Raw genomic sequence first — 16,311 nt, 5'->3', positions numbered from 1 at the left:
TTTAGATGGAGAAAGAGACACACAGCCACAGCAGGACCTCGGGGAGATATATATTCCCCAACTGTGAGCGCTGAAGGTTGTGGGTTTTTTATGGTAAGTGATCAAAAGATGTTAACGAGCCACCAAGATGCAGTTTGCCCCGGGGCGCTGGTGGTTTTTATTGGGCCATCTGGGCTTTACTGCAAGGCAAACAGCATTACCCATGATTGTTATTAACAACATTATAATCATTAACAAAATACCACAGAGCTCGGATTTCAGGTGCCATCTCACCTCCTGCTGCACAGCCCTGGTTTGCTCAGGGTTAGGCTGGGATTTAGAGGACAAAATCCATCATCAGGGAGAGGGGGGTGTCTCCAGGCACCTCCTGAGAGCAGAGGCTGCAGTCACACCTCAAACAGCCCTTTCTGCTGCTTGGAAATGTCCCCAGGCAGCAGCTGACAGTCCCACTGCTGGGGCCAAACTCCACCTTCCCTTTGCCAAATAATTAAGAATAATTAATTAACACCTTCATTCACAGGTCTATGTGGTTAAAGCCCCATTTCTCTGCCAGAGGTGAAGGTGGGACGTGCATCAAGCAGATGATGGCACAAGGAGGGGGTGCATCAAGATGCCAAAACCCAAAACATAGAGAAAAAGCAGCACCCAAACCCATGTGTTCATTCCAGGTCGTGCACGGATGCTGATTACAACGTGTTTGATGGAGTAGGTAAACCCCAACATTTTCTCCACTGGCTGTTTCCTCACTCTCTGCCTTGTCTCTATCCAGATGTCAGACCTTCAGCATCACCCCCTCTCCTGGGTTTGAGTTTGGCCTCTTTTGGTGAGATGATATGAGCAACAATACCTGCAGCAGCGACCCTGATCCTGGGTGCTTCCTCCTGGAGAGGACATCTCCACCTGAGCTCACCCCACCGCATTTTGGGCACTAAACTGGGCCATATGAGTTAGGGGCAGCTCCAGTACACATCCAAGGTGGGATCAGAGGGGAGCTCACCTGGTATGCCCCATCTTGGAGGCACCCACTGCCTGTCTCCCCATCCAGCTTCACCCCAACCCTGTGTGCAGCCCGAAGTCCAGCTCTCCAGAGCCCCACCAGGCAAGCAGGGAGGAGAAGGGTGTTCTACAGACCAGCACCCACCCACACCACACAGCCCACCGCAGTCACACCAAAACACTGCCCGAGTCCTGGCTGCAGCACACTTTGATTTGAGATGCACACAAGGAAAACACGTGGTGGGCAATGGAAATTCATCTCACTTTGTCTACACCGCGCTTCGTGGTGTGGTACCAGCCTGGAGCCTCTGCTGACAGGGGCTGGCACAGCTCCACTGCTTTCCAGTGAAGTCAAGCCAATGTAAAGACAGCTGCAGGCTGCATCCAAAATATGAAGCCAAAAAAAAAGGTTCCTTTAAATTATTGACTATAGACTCACTCCTGGCTCCCGTGACTGCTTTTATAGGGCTCTCTCCATTCAAAGCATCATCACCCACCCTTCAAGCAGGATTATTTTCCTTTTCAATTGGACTTTGACTCAACAGTAAATTTAATTAACTGACCTAATGGACTAGAGCTGTGGACTGGGAAAAAAAATAAGAAATCAAACCCAACTCCCACAGAACAGATAAGGGAAAGAGCCACCACTGCAGCTCAAAAACCCCAACCAACAGCCCATGTGAAAACAAAATCCCTAGGAAAGAAATGTGGCTTTGTAGAAATGCAGAATAATATCAAGATCTTCACGTTGTGAGGTCCAGCTTCTCTGTGCTGGCAACCATTTCTCTTTACTGTCTCTTCATGGATGACACGAAGCCCTTCAGAAGCTGCACAACACCCAAACTGGCCAAGGTGGCAGCTACGGGGAACAGCATCACCCCCATCCCAGAACTTCAGCCAAGCTGCACATTGGTATTCTCATTGTTTAAATCTCAAGGACAAGAAGGACACAAGAAGGACCTGGTGCTGCACTCCTGCTGGGGACATGCTTCCACCAATGTCTGGAGCATCTCCATCACCCAGATGAACACCAAACATGGCTCAGCATCTCCACTGCCACCAGGCCAGTTCACCCTGGCACACTGTGGATGCTGGTGTGGGAGTCCTGATTCAATGGTCTGCAAGCCCAGACAGGCTCTTGGCTCCTCTAACACACAACAACATGACAAACACCTCCCCCTCCAGCTATGTATCATCTACACAAACCACGTGCCTTGAACTGCAGAGTCTGACCCCAAAAGCAGCGAGCCCAACAATGCTTCCAGCAACACCCGGCCCCGCTGCTCCTCCAAAAATCTCCACACGCTCCTTCCCAGCTTGGGAGCTGCTGGTGACATTTTCTGGCCTGGGATTATTTATTGCAACATTGGAAGCAAGCAACGTGCCACTTAGGAAGTGAAGCACCACTTGAAAAGGCCCGGCACACGATTATAAATCAGCTAACTCCCCATTGGGTTACTTGAGAGTACATTCACTTGCACAGGGAAAAAATAATCAGGCATCCGCTCATTACCACTAAACTTCATCAGCCACAGCCAGGAGCAGTGTATTCCCCTCACCCTCCTGTTCAGCAGAGCTGCCACTCTGTTGGGCTTTTCTTCTTCCATCAGGGAGAGGGGACAAGAAAGAGGAGTGTGTTCCACACCCACCACAAGACCACCCAATGGGAGCTTCCAGGAGTGAATCTGTCACCCCACGGGAAGGTTGCAGGGGGGGAGGGATGTGTGTGCAAAGCAGTGATTAATCATGGACCTTTTGCTGAGATTTCTGAGTGTGAAGGGCAAGATCTGAATTGCTGAGCAGCGTCGCTTTGGTCAGAACACGTTTGGAAATGAACTGATGGGCTGGAATTAGGTGCTTGGTACCGGCTCTGATGCCAGTATCAGCCACATAGGAAACAGAATTTCAAACCAGACTTGTTTCAGATGCAGATTCCTTTCTCAGCATCCAAAGGTGGTGAGTAATGGGGTGGGAAGCTGCCTGGAAAAGTGCTTGTGAAGTGAAGCCCAGTGTGGTAGACGAATGTGGGTCCCACTGCCCAGACCCAGCCCCTCCACTCCTCCAGGTGATAGAATATCTGATCTGACCTGCCAGCAGGTACCTGCCCCTTCCAAGGGTCCCTGAAGCCCTGCCCAGGACCTCCATGCTGTGGAGCAGCAGACAAGGCCATGGCCACCATGGTGGAGGATTTCTCTAGGGTCCATGGCCCCAGTTAAGCCCCACCAGCTCTGCCCAGCTTACAGGCAAGAGCACGGCCAGGGACTCATCCCTGCCCCTCTCCTCCTGCTCGGAGCAGCATGCCTGGGTGCCAATCCCTACCCAACCTTTTCACACCTTGAGAACAAACACAGATGACTCCAAAAACCTTTTACAATTAAGAATGCCCATCCAGCCAACCCCCCCCCCCAGTGCTGACACCACTCTCAGGGGAGGCTCACCCTGTGCAGGGATCATCTGCACACCCATGACCGTGGCTTTGTTCGCCTCGGAGGCACGCACGGCCCTGCCAAGGCCATAACACCACCGTGTTTACCTGTGAACACCAGGCTGGCGTTCTCCAGCTCTTCCTGGGGAACCTTGAAGCTGAAGGACTCGTTGTAGAAGGGATCTATCGTCCCCCGCATGCAGGAGGTCTTCTTGGTTTTTGTTAACTTCAATCCATGAACGAGCTGAATCTTCACAAAGGGATCTGGACAGAAAAACCACAAACCACAGGCTCTGTGTTACCGGGGCAGTGAGTTGGTATGTCAGTCTGTGAAGGTTGGGGAAGGACTGTGCTGGAAATCAGCATTTGGAAATGGCTGGGACTGGGACCACCACTCTGCTCCTGAGAGTTTGCAGCAGAGACAAAAGTCAGGCAGCTGGAGTACTAACACCTCCTGCCAAAACCACAACTGGTGGCAGGTAGAGGCCAAGTACACCAGGGCGGTTTTGGGAAACACTGACATTCTGGCAGCAGAATCTGGGAGAAGCACCAGAGGAAACATGCCCAAAGCAATCACCAACATGCTCAGAAACAGCAGGAGCAACGCAGGGCACTGGGAAAGCCTCACCACGTCCACAGAGCAGGACTGAAACCACCACAGTGCTGGCAGGTGGGATGCAGCATCATCTGCAAAATGCAGGCAGGACTCTTAGAGGCTCCTTGTTCCTCACCAAGGCATTCACACCCTCCATTTTATCTCAGGGTAAGTGTCCAAATACCTTCGTCATCACTGGCTCCACACATGAAATGAACATCCGGAGCCTTGTGTTCACAGGAACTGAGCATCCCACCCCCCTGGGCCCCTGACCCGCTTTAAGAGCGCATCGCAGCCCCGCACGGGTACCGCGCCGCCCTTGTACCTGAGCCTTGGCTCATGTCTGTCTGGAGAAGCTGCTTCGCTCGAATGATGTCCACGTTCAGTCTTCCGGCGCTGGGCAGGTAGTTCAGGGACAGCAGCAGCTCTCCCAGCTCCACTTCATTCTGTGGGGACAGGGGGGTACAGAGATTCAGGACAGAGCTCGGAGGGGAAGGGAAGGGCAGGAAGAGAAGTTAAATAAATCCCATTTGCCCAGTTGCCTGAAAAGCCAGTTCTGGTCATGCTCTGAGATGAAACCAAGTAGTGGTGGCAGCTCAGAGTGAGCAGAAACCAGAACAAGCCCTGTGCCCGGGGAAAGATGCCCCTGAATCGCCAAACCTCCACCAGCTCCCCGCAGAGGGGCAGGGGACTGACAAGGAGGAATGAACACAAGCTCAGCAACTCCCACCTGCTCTGGTCTGAATGGCTCCAGGGGGTTCTGGTCTCACCCACCTCTCATCAGAGAGGCCGGTGGAGAAGAGCACACAGCCACTGGAGAGGACATCCTCTTTCCTCCCCAGCCCCAAGGACCACACCAGCCAGTTGGGACGTGCAGGCACGAGATGGTTAATGCACCCTGGGTCACAGGTGTCAGCTCAGAGGAGACATGCCCTCAGCACCCAGACATCCCCCTGGCACCCAGATATCCCCCCAGCACCCAGATATCCCCCTAGCACCCAGGCCATTCCACCCTGCACCACTCAACTGTGCCTTTGCCACTCACCAGCCTGCACTGTGGCCAGAGCCTCACATCACCATGGCTCTTCTGCTGTTATTTCTTCTACTTAATGATGCTTAAAGCTAGTAATTAAAGAGAGAGCTGGAGAACTGACATCATTGCCCCGCAGACATGACAGCTTCAAGCAACCTCTCCACCTCAGCATGACCTTGCTCTGAGACACTGTTATTGTCAGACACAAGACACATACCGCGGAGCAGCTCTGGCGACTGACGGCACACCAGCCAGGACATCGATCCATCGGCCTGGGCTCAGATCCACGTGGGAGCACAGAGCTGGGGCTACATCCCAAGGAGCCAGACAGCTCTAAACTGAGCCCAGAAAGGGAGCTGATGTGGTACTGCAATCCTAACAAAAGGCTTAAACATCTTTAATGACACCCCCAGTATTAGATTCCAGAGAGCAGAGGACTGGGTAGACTGTAAAGAAAAAAGCTCTGAGACAGAGTCACAGCCCAAGGTACTGGGTTCAGCAGCACACAAGGTACCCACCTCCAGCAGCTACCAATGGCCCTGGGGAAACTGAGGCACAGACTGCCAAGAAACTCAGCCAGTTCACCAGTACCCAGCTGCCAAGGGAGACAGGCGATTCCCACTGAGTGCAGAAGAATCAGAGGGCTCATACCCAACCCCAGCAGACACCTGGGGAGAAGCCCCATCCCTCTGCAGGGACAGCACAGCATCTCCTGCCTGGCCAGTCGGCCCCACGGCACAGCTCCTGCTAACAGCAGGCCCCTCAGCTCCCCGTCTAACGAGCCCCACGCTAAAACTGATGGCAGGTAATGGTATTAGAAGTTTCCCCTGAGGCACTTTTGTCTCTGCTCCTGTTCCTGTTGACGACTCCTGGCGAGGCAGCAGGATGTGCGTGGCATGCAGGAGCAGGTGGCAGGCTGAGCAAGGCCTGCACCCCAGATGCTATAGAATACAACTCCATTTCATTCAATATCCTTTTTTCAGCTTTCCAGAGAAAAATACAGCAACAGGCTGCCCGATCTCCTATCAAAGCTCTCTGCATCCCAGGAGCTGGCAAAGCAACCTCAGCACGGTTAGCCCCACACAGTCAGTGGGGAAGGGAGGAGGGAAGCACCACAAGCAGGGCAGGGGCTGCAGGTACAGCAGCATCGTGACAGCCCCAGGTGAGAAGAGCAGATGTACATCACAGAGCTGAAGGCAAACCTAGGCACCCACCCCACCAGAAGCCAGTTCCAGAGCTGACCTGGCAGCACCCACACCAAGCCGGGCTGTGGGGAAGGTGGGGCAGAAGGTGGGGTGTCTCCCACATGACAGAAAGCATCTTATTTCTTACTCCAAACTCAAAGCAGTGTCCACGCTCATGCTCACCCCACGCACCGTATTCACTGCCACTGTGGTTTGGCTTTACCAAGGAGACACCTCTCCCCCGCCAGCCTCTGCTACCTCCCATACCACAGCCCAGTCCTACACACGGTATTGTAAGGTCCTTTGATCAGGAAGCCGTTCCCAACCCAAACCTGACCCAAAATGCACATGACACTCTCAACCCTTTGTATACACACACACCTACGGACACCATGGTGCCCAACAGCCACACAGCATCAGGATCTAAGAGTCTCACACCCAAGGTGCTTTAGGTAACCAACACTCTCACGTTTGGGCTGATTTCCCCCAAACCCACGGCTCTCGGGTGGCTGGAACAGTCCAAAAACATGTTTATCATCGAGAAGAGTTGCTGATAAAGGGATTACCAGGGCAGGGACGAAGCATCGCAGTGCCCACAACGCCGCCCGCGGCAGGACTCACCTCAAGTGCCCTTCGACCTCAGCTCGATTCTATAACACGCCAACAGCATTTTTAACACATCCAGTCTCTCTGCCTGCTTGCATTCACCGCTGTGCCAGGTCTCACACAGGCTTTAATTCCCAGAAACTCAGGTACATTTGGACAGCACAAATTAGGAAACTAATTAGCGACTTTATTACCCACCAGGGAGAGAAAATCAAACAGCTCCAGCTGCAATTCCCAACCCCCTGGCACTGGGCAGGCACCTTTCAAGTCACCTCAAGCTCAGAGCACCAAAAATCCCCGTTAAGATTTGAGGTAACCACCTCTGGATCTGTCCATTGGCAGAACCTGCTGACCTCATCCAAGTCCGGCAGGAATTAAGAGGCCTCCCCAGCTCAGGGAGGAGCAGGGGAAGGCAGATCTCTGACACATCCACATTTACCCTCTATCTTTAAAAAACTGCCCCACGTTGCACACCGATAATATCCGACTGGGCATGGAACACCCATGGAGGCACAGACAGGAGAACCAGACATCTGCCCCCACCCAAATTCCATCCCCCCAAGCACTATGTCCCATAACCCCTGCAGAGGTTCTTGAAGGAGCTACCACAATGTGGCCACAATGCTGCCTAACCCATAGGCCTTCCTCAGGTAAAGCTAAAGCTAAATCCCCGATTCTCCATAGAGAATCCACACTGGCACCTCCAGAAAAATACTCTTTTTAACTATTTGGGCTTAAATTTGACAGAGAAACCACAGCAGGCTCCCAGAGTGAGCCACCCAAGTCAGAAGATAGGCGACCACCAGCTTTAATGAGTCTCGGATCTGGCCTTGTTCCCCAAATCCCAGTGGCACCTTCTGTCCCTTTGTGCTTTCCAAGCGTGCCCAGATTTTGGTTAATTATCTTAAGGAAGGGAACGTACCATCCAGCACTGGCAGAAAGCCACAGGCCTGGTGTAGGCAGCACATGGGCGTGTTGGCAGCAAAAGGTGTTTCCAGAGGGAAACCTGATCCCAATGGCTCACCTCCCTTTACCTCCCTGACAAGCAACTCGGCCTTTTCAAGGCACCCAGCTCAAGCCTCTGACCTTATCAAGGCATTACTGCTAGCTTAGCTGCAAGGATCTAGGAAGCAAGCTTCAAACCCCATCTGAGGGGACATCAAGCATTCAAGAGATGGACCAGTGGCCAGCAGCCACCATGTCTTCCTCCCCGGCCCCTCAGACCAGCTCTGCCTCCACCATGCCATGCTGGCAATATGGAGACAACCAGGAACCATCTCACAGTGGGGTCCACAGTGAGATGGAGAAAGGAGACACTTCTTAGAATGGGTCAGGCAGGAGACCCCGCTGGGGGAAGGATGAGTGGCCAGAGAGGTCTCAGGTGGCTTCACGGGGCCAACAGAGCTGCCCAGAGTGCTCCTCCAGCCCAAGGTCCCACTGAGCTCTCCTGCACCTTGGCAATGACCCTCGTGCCCATCACCCTGCTCACAGGCATCGTTACTACCACTGGCATTAAGGCTCATCTTGCCAGGGGACGGCAGTCACAGGAGCATGGCCACAGCCCAGAGCCTCCCAAACCTCAGCCTTGCGTAGGGGTTGTGTGGAGGAGAGGGGTCATGGGCACACACTGCTCGCCCCAGGGAAAGGAAGAACCTGAATTTTACTTGTCCCAGGTCCTTTTGTCAGGAAACTAAAACGCTGCTGGTTTCACCTTGAGTATTTTGCTCACAGAACAGGGTGTGCAGAGGTGCTCCTCAGGCACACTGTGCAGAGGCATCATTTCAGCTGCCATTATTATGCTGATGACGGGCTGATTTGTGCTGAGATCCCAGATGACCCTGGAAAAGCAATTTCCTGTTTGATGAGGTGCCGGAGTGACACCAAGTCTGGGATGTCTGAGACTCTTCTCAAGCTCTGATTAACATTTCACTCCTGGCCGTTCCTCTCAGCAGCAGCATTACCCAGCCAGTTGTTTGGGTCTGCAGCCTTGGGCTCGCCCGTGATCCAGAACCTTCTGCAGCCACCACTCAGGTCAAACCAGACGTGCAGAGGAAGGGGTTTTGCTGTTTCTTTTCTGTCATCCCTTCCAGGGAAGGGGACGTTTAATTAACACCACTTGCACATCTTGCTTGGATCAGGGTGATTCTGCCCTCACAGCCCCGCTCCCCGGACCATTGGCTGTGCATTGTTATACCACCAGCAAAATTCTGCAGCCAAAACCCTCCCCGATGGGAACCAGAGCACATTACATCAGCACAGACATCTATGCAACGCTCCTAATGAAGTTTCAGATTGATTTTCCTCCTCAAGGTTATCTGCCACGGTACCTCCAGGCGCAGCAGCAAACCGGTGGTTTGGAACAGTTTGCTCTGATTGGCTTTCTGCAGCATCCTGTGACACACAGCAAGCATTTCAGGAAGGCCGAGCTGTTATGGACCAGAACCTGAAAATAAAATCTACTTATGGGTGGATAAGGATGGGGTTACCTGTGTAGCAGATGCTGAATAGATGTATGATGGAGAAAGCCACAAAATCCCTTCTAAAGTCCAGCTGGCTTCACATCAGTTTGGTTGACCATGAGGAAGCCTTTAGCGTGCAAAGACCTTTGGGAGAAGATTTCCTGCAGAGAGGCCCTGCCCACGATCCCCCTGCCACCCCTCCTCAGCAAAATACACCCCACGGCATCCTCCGCAGGAAGGGCATGGAGTGGAAGGAATGAGGTGCCTGAGATAGCAGCTGGAAGCAGAAGAGACAGATAAGGATAAAGGAGAACGATCAAGAAGAAAAATCTCTCGGTGCTGAAGCTGTCAGGACTGGGAGAGGAGAGGAGGAAAACCACTGAAACAGATGGGGGAAAAATAAGATGCAGAATGAAAGAAAGATGGAGGAATGTCATAAGCCAAACTACAACATAAAACCACAGGTTAAGAGCCAAAACAGTTGTCAGTGTGACAGACAAGCATCCATCACAGAGTGCCATCAAGTTCCCTCAACTCCAGTGACCAGCGGGGCGGTGGCATCCCGCCTCCAGCCAGGCTCTGCCCAAGACATCTCCCCCGCTGGACACAGGTAAAGTGCCAGGTTGGTTTTAACATCCTGTTAATGAGGGAGCACAGCCCCAGATGACCCCCACATAACCCCCATGTAACCCAGCCACACCAGTGATTCGCACCTTTCCTTTCATTAAGCAGCCACTACACTTTTGGACACCTGAAATAAAACCCCCAAAACCCCAAACCAAACCAAACAAACAGGAGGTAAAGGAATAAAACCCTGACAACATTCACTTTTGTATTTAATTCCCCTTGACGGTGTCACGAGCACAGATGCCCATCCCATGCTGACTCGTGCAGCCTTGAGTCACCTGTTGTGCCAAGGCTCTGAGCCAAGTCTCTGCTGGGCCAACACTTTAAACCTGTACAGGAGATGGGTGCTGGCATTATTGTTTGCTACCAAACTCAAGGCATCATCTACATTCCCCAAGGATTGCTCCTTCTCAGGGCTGCAACGGATGAGCTGAGGATCAACAGTGCTGAGAACAAGCCTCGTGCACACACAGCTGGAGGCCTCCAAGCTACAGGCCACAACCAAAGCGAGTCAAATAAACCCCAATTTCAAATTCTCCCTTCTCCTTCCCAGCCAAGGCAGGGTAAAAACAACAGTGTGGTACTTGTAGGCTTATCCCTGAGATGGGAATTAAAAATTGCAGAGAGCTGCCCTGGCAAAGCCACTCCATTTGTGGAGGACGGACTGTTTTGAAGGTAAAATGCTGAGAGGTCCTTAAATGACTGTCATTCTAGTGCACTCATAGCACAAAGTTAAAAAAGCAAGTCCAATACATTCTCCTTCTGCTATAAAAATGCCTTAATTTGAGGGGAGAAGGGATTTTTGTGCTATTTTCCCCACTGTGACCAGGCAAATCTCATTCTTTTAAATTTTTTTGGCGGAGCGATCTCCAAGCTCCCACTGCTGCTGGTCTAAAACATTTATTCCTGCCCACTCAAATCTGCCAAAAGACAAATGAATCATATGGCAATAAAACTTGGGGTCCTGAACATGTGTTTCAGGATCCATCCGAATGGCGACATGTGCGAATGCGAGCCCAGCGACAGCGAGGCCTGCCAGCTCCGCTCACGGTAATTAAGCGAAGCCACGCACATTTAGGGGGATATTTCAGGAGCTCAGAGTGTTCCTATGGGGACTGGACTCAGGAGCTGCGCCATAAGCAGCTCCTACGTGCTAGAAAACACGTTAATTACTCTGCAAGGAAAAGCCTCCCAGAACTTAGGGAGGATAAAGGATCTGGTGAGACCTGCACTGACATCTCCTACCAGGAGTAAGTCCTTCCGCCTGGTTGCTGGCACGGCAGCTCCTCTGTGCCTCCGCATTGGACTCAATCCCCCAAGTGCTCAACGCATGGTCCAAACTGAAATGGGTGCAGGCTTTTGCTGGAAGCTCAGCATCCATGGTGTGTTGTGCCAATTCCTCGAGGCTGTGAGGACAGCATGCTGCTCACCCCCCATCCGGTGCACTGACAAGCCCGTTTCCAACATAATGAGCATGGCAATGCTGCACAGCTCGTTACATCCCAGGTTAGTTCTCAGGCTGCTGGGGAACAAGCAGCTTGCTGAGGTGGTAATGAAGGTATACTGCTCATCAGGACAGCAGACTTTCACCCACTGCGGAGCCGGACACCCCATCCACCCATCCCAGGGGCTTTTCCTGGTCCAGCAGAGCCAACACAGCTGCTGGCTGCAGGAGCTGGACCAAGACTCAGCCTGGGAGAAGCCCACCTGCTGCCACGCACCAAAAGATTGCTGCCACCCCTTCCCCATGTGTTTTAGCAGGGCTCTCTCATGCCAGCATAGTCCTAAACTGTGGCAGCATCCTGGCTCTCAGCTTGATGGGCTCTGTGTGGTGGTGGCACAAGGACCCAGGCCTGACCAACAGCAGGCCTCAGGGTGGGCACAGCACAGATGGTCACCTTCACCAACACCATCTAGGCCATGTTCTTCTCTCTTCCACAAACTGTGCCCCATCCCACTCCCACTAGTATGAGGAGACAACCTTCTCCGCAGCTCCTGCCATCTGCATTCCCTTTCCTCCATTGCTCCTGCTCATCCTGTTTCTGCCTGCAAATGCCAGCTAAAAAAAATTCATGTATGTCACGTCTTTTGTCTTCATATATCACATCTGCACCGTCTCCTTTTCCCTCCCGCCTGTTACTGGCTTTGCAAGCGCCCGCTTCAGCATTTTCCCCACCAGGATTGTTATCACTGGAGGTGGGATGCTGCTCCCTGTCAGAGCCCCAGGGCAGCCAACCTCACCTGGAAAATTTTCATCAACTCATGGTCAGAACTGACTTGGTTTCAATCACAGGATCACCAGTTTGGAGAAGCCCTTTAAGATCATTGAGTCCAACCATTCCTATCCTATGCTAACCCATATACTTCATCTACCCTTGTTTTAAACACATCCAGGGATAGGGACTCAGCCCCTCCCTGGGCAGCCTGTGCCAGGCCCTGACAACTGTTTCAGTGAAGAACTTTTCCCTCACATCTGCTCTGACCCTGCCCTGGCACAGCTTGAGGCCATTTCCCCTTGTCCCATCTCCTGTCCTCTGGCTGAAGAGACCATCGCCCACCTCTACAACCTCCAATCCGACAAGAACCTAATAAAGACTCTGTCCTGCACCCGTCAACAATGGGAACAAGTAGAATAAGAACAAAAAGATGTCAGCATGTCAGATCTCTCATTCCACAGGCAGCATCCTCCAGCTAGTGATCAGAAAAAGCCCTCACCAATCTCTTGCACAAGCAGCACTGTTATGGAAAGACAGAAAATGCAGTTTCTCCATGTAGTAAGCTTTACAGTTTTCCTTCTTCAAGGATTTAACCCTTTGATCACTGCATTTAACACCACTGCTAAGAGAATGCACACCTTATTCAATGAACTTTAAACATCACTGAGAAAACACGGGACAATGCCACCGAACACCCTCGGTTCCCTTTACAGCAGCAGTCTGCCAGCTAAGGCCCAGCTGAAAACAGCAAGGCAATATGGAAAGACAAACCCAAGGCATGTCAGTGATCAAGGTGCAATGGACTTTTTACTTAAATTAAGTTTCCCCATGTGACGGGGAGCAGGTAAGTGCAAAAGGCTTGTGAGCGAGGTTAGGCCTGCCTGTCTGGCAGGAGTGTTCTGTTCTGGGTTCTCCCTTCCTTTTATAAATACCAGAAATGCCAATTTCTGCATAAATAATCCCTCTTGAATATCAGACAGCACCACTGAAAGCAGCAGCTTTCGGTAAAACTCTGGAGAGGGTGGGAGGAAGGGCTGGCTCTGGGCTTGGCACACAAAGGCAGGGGTGGTCTTGTCTAAGCGAGGTCTGTGCGAGCTGTGGAATGAATCCACGGTACCCACAAAGAGAGATGGAACACAGGGAAGTATTTGTCAGGCAAAGGAAAGCAGAGGAGGGGGGAAAAGAAAAAAAACAAGTGCCTGATCACAGGTTTCCACTCCAAATCAGACTCTGAAACCCATCCTGTAAATCAGCGGTGAGGTCAATGAATTACTGTTCGTCTCATCTAATAGCTCTGGCTACACCAGCCTTTTGTGAGCACACAGAAATCAAAGGAAACAGGAACCATCTGAGGCCATGCATTCATCACAGGCTCTAACACTTAGACACTGCAACCCCAGAGCTGGCAAGGAGCCGGGATCACAATCCTGATACGCCAGCCCTGAGTGGTGCTCCTGTCCTGAGCACAAGCACTGGAGATGCTGCTTGTGTGATGCTCTTAGCTTGGCTTGACCAGGGCCCTTTCCTGAGGAGAGGCCTGGAAGCACACAGGTCTTCTACACCTCTTCCCATCCCATCAGATGGCTGAATCTGGTCCAATTGCATGCTCACACTTGCATGTGACCACTGTGCCACTTATATCAGACAAAACCTAGGGCACATTTGTTTCCCTCAGAGACACAACAAAAATGAACCTACTGCTGCCTGGCCATCTTTGGCTTATGCAATATGCCCTAAGTCTGTGAGATTCTGTCTTCCATACACCTTCTTGAATCAAGTCGTTACTAAACTGGCACCAGTGGCCCAACTCATGCTCCCAAAGCACCATCATGTTAACAACCACGGGGGTGACCCAGATGGGACAGTGTCCCCACGGTGTCTAGGAGTGGATGCGGGTCACCACAGCAACAAGAAAGATCCTGCCAAAGGTGCACACTTCAAAAGCAGTCTTGATTTATTCTCATCAGAGTTGCCAGGGGATCTTTCGTCACACCACCTCCTTTGAGTAAGGAAGAGGCCAGCTCCTCTACTCAGCTCCCCACATTAGCTCGAAGACCAGTTATAGGCCCAACATTACTTCAACCTGGCAGATGCTGTATTAACAAGATGACAGTGACTAAGAGAAGCCGCGTTACTTGCCAACAAGCAAAGGAACCGTACCAAAAAAACCCCCAAAACCACAGTGAGAAAAATCGTGGGGATAATCTGATAAATTCTGTTACCTGAGAACTAGGCACAAGGGCCTTCCACCAGTGTCCGCCTTTCACAAGGTCTACATCGCTCAAGGGCATTGACACTTTGCCAATGACACAATGGCGGGAGAATTTGTCAAAATCCACTACGGTTAAAAGCAGAGTTCTTCTCTGGGCTTCTAAAAAGGGGATTTCAAATGTGTACCTCTCCTCAAACACCGGGTTCTGCGTTTTGCGCTTCACTCCGGTCTGCTTGGAGTTCTTCTGATCGGGGAGAAGGCAGATCTTCACGTAGGGGTTGGAGTGAGCCATGTCTTGCCTTGAGCCGTCGTAAGAGATTGGAGGAGGCAGGTCTTTAGCCTCGATGACTCGCACTATTAGATAATTATGCAGCAGGTCGTACTGAGTGCTAAAGTGCAGCATGCCCAGCTGGTACTTTGATAAGATCTCCTCGTCTGTCAAGGAGTCCATATCATCGCTATTCGAGTCCAGGGAGTACAGTCTTGGTTCAAATTTTCTAAAATAGTCATCTGGGGTGTAGGTTTTGCGCAGGATAGTTGGCTGAACTATCTCTTTCTTAGCTCCTATTATTCCAAACTCGATAGGTTTAATGTCAATTAACGGAGAACTCGGCCTCCTCGACTCCAAACCTAAACAAGAGAAAGCACAAAGATGATTGTTAGAAACTCAACCCAAGATATTGTGGGTGCAGGTCTTCTTTGGGCACCACTGCTCCACACCTGTGATGCCCTCGGTTTCCCCAGCGGGGTTTTTCATCATTACACTGCAAACAATTAATCGCACCCTTGGTTACACCCAAGCTCAGCTATGCTCTTCCCCCACTGTGTTTTCCTTCCTTCAGGGAAGCTTTCTGTCTACTTGTATAAAGCCGAGGTGATGCCCAGGGAACAGCAGTTTTGCTGCCTGGGGAGGCTTGGTGGGAGCGGGGAAGTTGACAGGATCTGAAGAACGAAGCAAGTTGCAGTGAGAGCTGCAGCCTCTTCAAGAAGACCCAACAGAAGACCGACATCATAAAGAAGCCCACACAGAATTTCCTTCCTTCTGAGAGAAAAACAGGGCTGGTCCCGCTCCTGCGGAACAGGAGGAGATAGTAATCAATGTACCTTCAGAAGGACTTGATTCCCTGGCTGAAAGATGAAGGAGCAAGCACCAGAGTTTGATTTTCCTCCCCACAAGAATTGCATTAATGTTGGAAGGACGACCTTACTTGAAATCCGCCTCGTGAGGCTGTAAGTGGACCGTGATGCATCTGAAGACGACCGCCTTCTGTCAGGGGAAACATCCTGAAGAGTGGGAGGCAGCTCGCTGATTGTATTATCAGAGTCTCCATCTTTGTCCTCGTTCTGGCTGCTTATCCTGTTAGAACAAGAGACCTTTGGGTGAGTCAAGCCTGTAAAAGGAGCACAGACAGAATTAAAATGCCTTCCGATATCCTGGGCCTAATCTCGGGTGCGCATCCTTGGGTGCCACAGGGTATCTCTGACCTGTTTGGCAAGCAGAATGCTGGCTTCAGGCCTGGGTAAAAGCCAGATTCGTTATCTTTCTTCCTGTCCTTCAAACAGTTGTATCAGTATCAGAGCATGACACAGGCCACACAGGCACGTGTGGCTCAGGGCCTGATTGGAAGCATTCTATCTGTCTTTAAGGAAAAAAGAAAGGGAAAAAACCCAAATCCACCCCCAAACTGCAAAACCTGAACAGCCTATGGCTGGAAATTCGCAGCCATGCTCCAGCAGCATGGCCTTTGCTGGGAGCACAGGAAACCTCCACATTCAGACATGGCAAACCCACCGCACACCACTCTCCGTGAAACATGGTTTGCAGGCACACCACTGAGCTCTCAAAACTCAGCCTTGTAAATGCAATTAATTAACAGCTAGCTATTGACGTGACTAATTAAATGACTGGCAGCTTTCTGTCCATTTGTATAAAGCCGAGGTGATGCCCAGGGAACAGC

The 16,311-nt window shown here is 51.5% G+C and overlaps 1 protein-coding gene across 1 annotated transcript in view; it reads right to left on the bottom strand.

Annotated features, from left to right (window-relative positions):
- The window catches only part of SYT17 (synaptotagmin 17), a gene marked incomplete at both ends in the record, with an annotated part of 31,977 nt that overhangs the window by 6,326 nt on the left and 9,340 nt on the right, over nucleotides 1-16,311 (bottom strand). Inside the window, 4 exons of the mRNA XM_084271215.1 lie at nucleotides 3,530-3,685; nucleotides 4,342-4,462; nucleotides 14,364-14,983; nucleotides 15,562-15,710. Coding sequence (XP_084127341.1) covers nucleotides 3,530-3,685; nucleotides 4,342-4,462; nucleotides 14,364-14,983; nucleotides 15,562-15,710 — 1,046 coding nt within the window. The remainder of the gene's footprint in view (nucleotides 1-3,529; nucleotides 3,686-4,341; nucleotides 4,463-14,363; nucleotides 14,984-15,561; nucleotides 15,711-16,311) is intronic.

This window comes from Gallinula chloropus (assembly GCF_964237585.1).
Source record: "Gallinula chloropus genome assembly, chromosome: 15".
Lineage (NCBI taxonomy): Eukaryota > Metazoa > Chordata > Aves > Gruiformes > Rallidae > Gallinula > Gallinula chloropus.
Note: the sequence above shows the minus strand (reverse complement) of the source record. Positions and strands in the feature narration are given on the sequence as shown.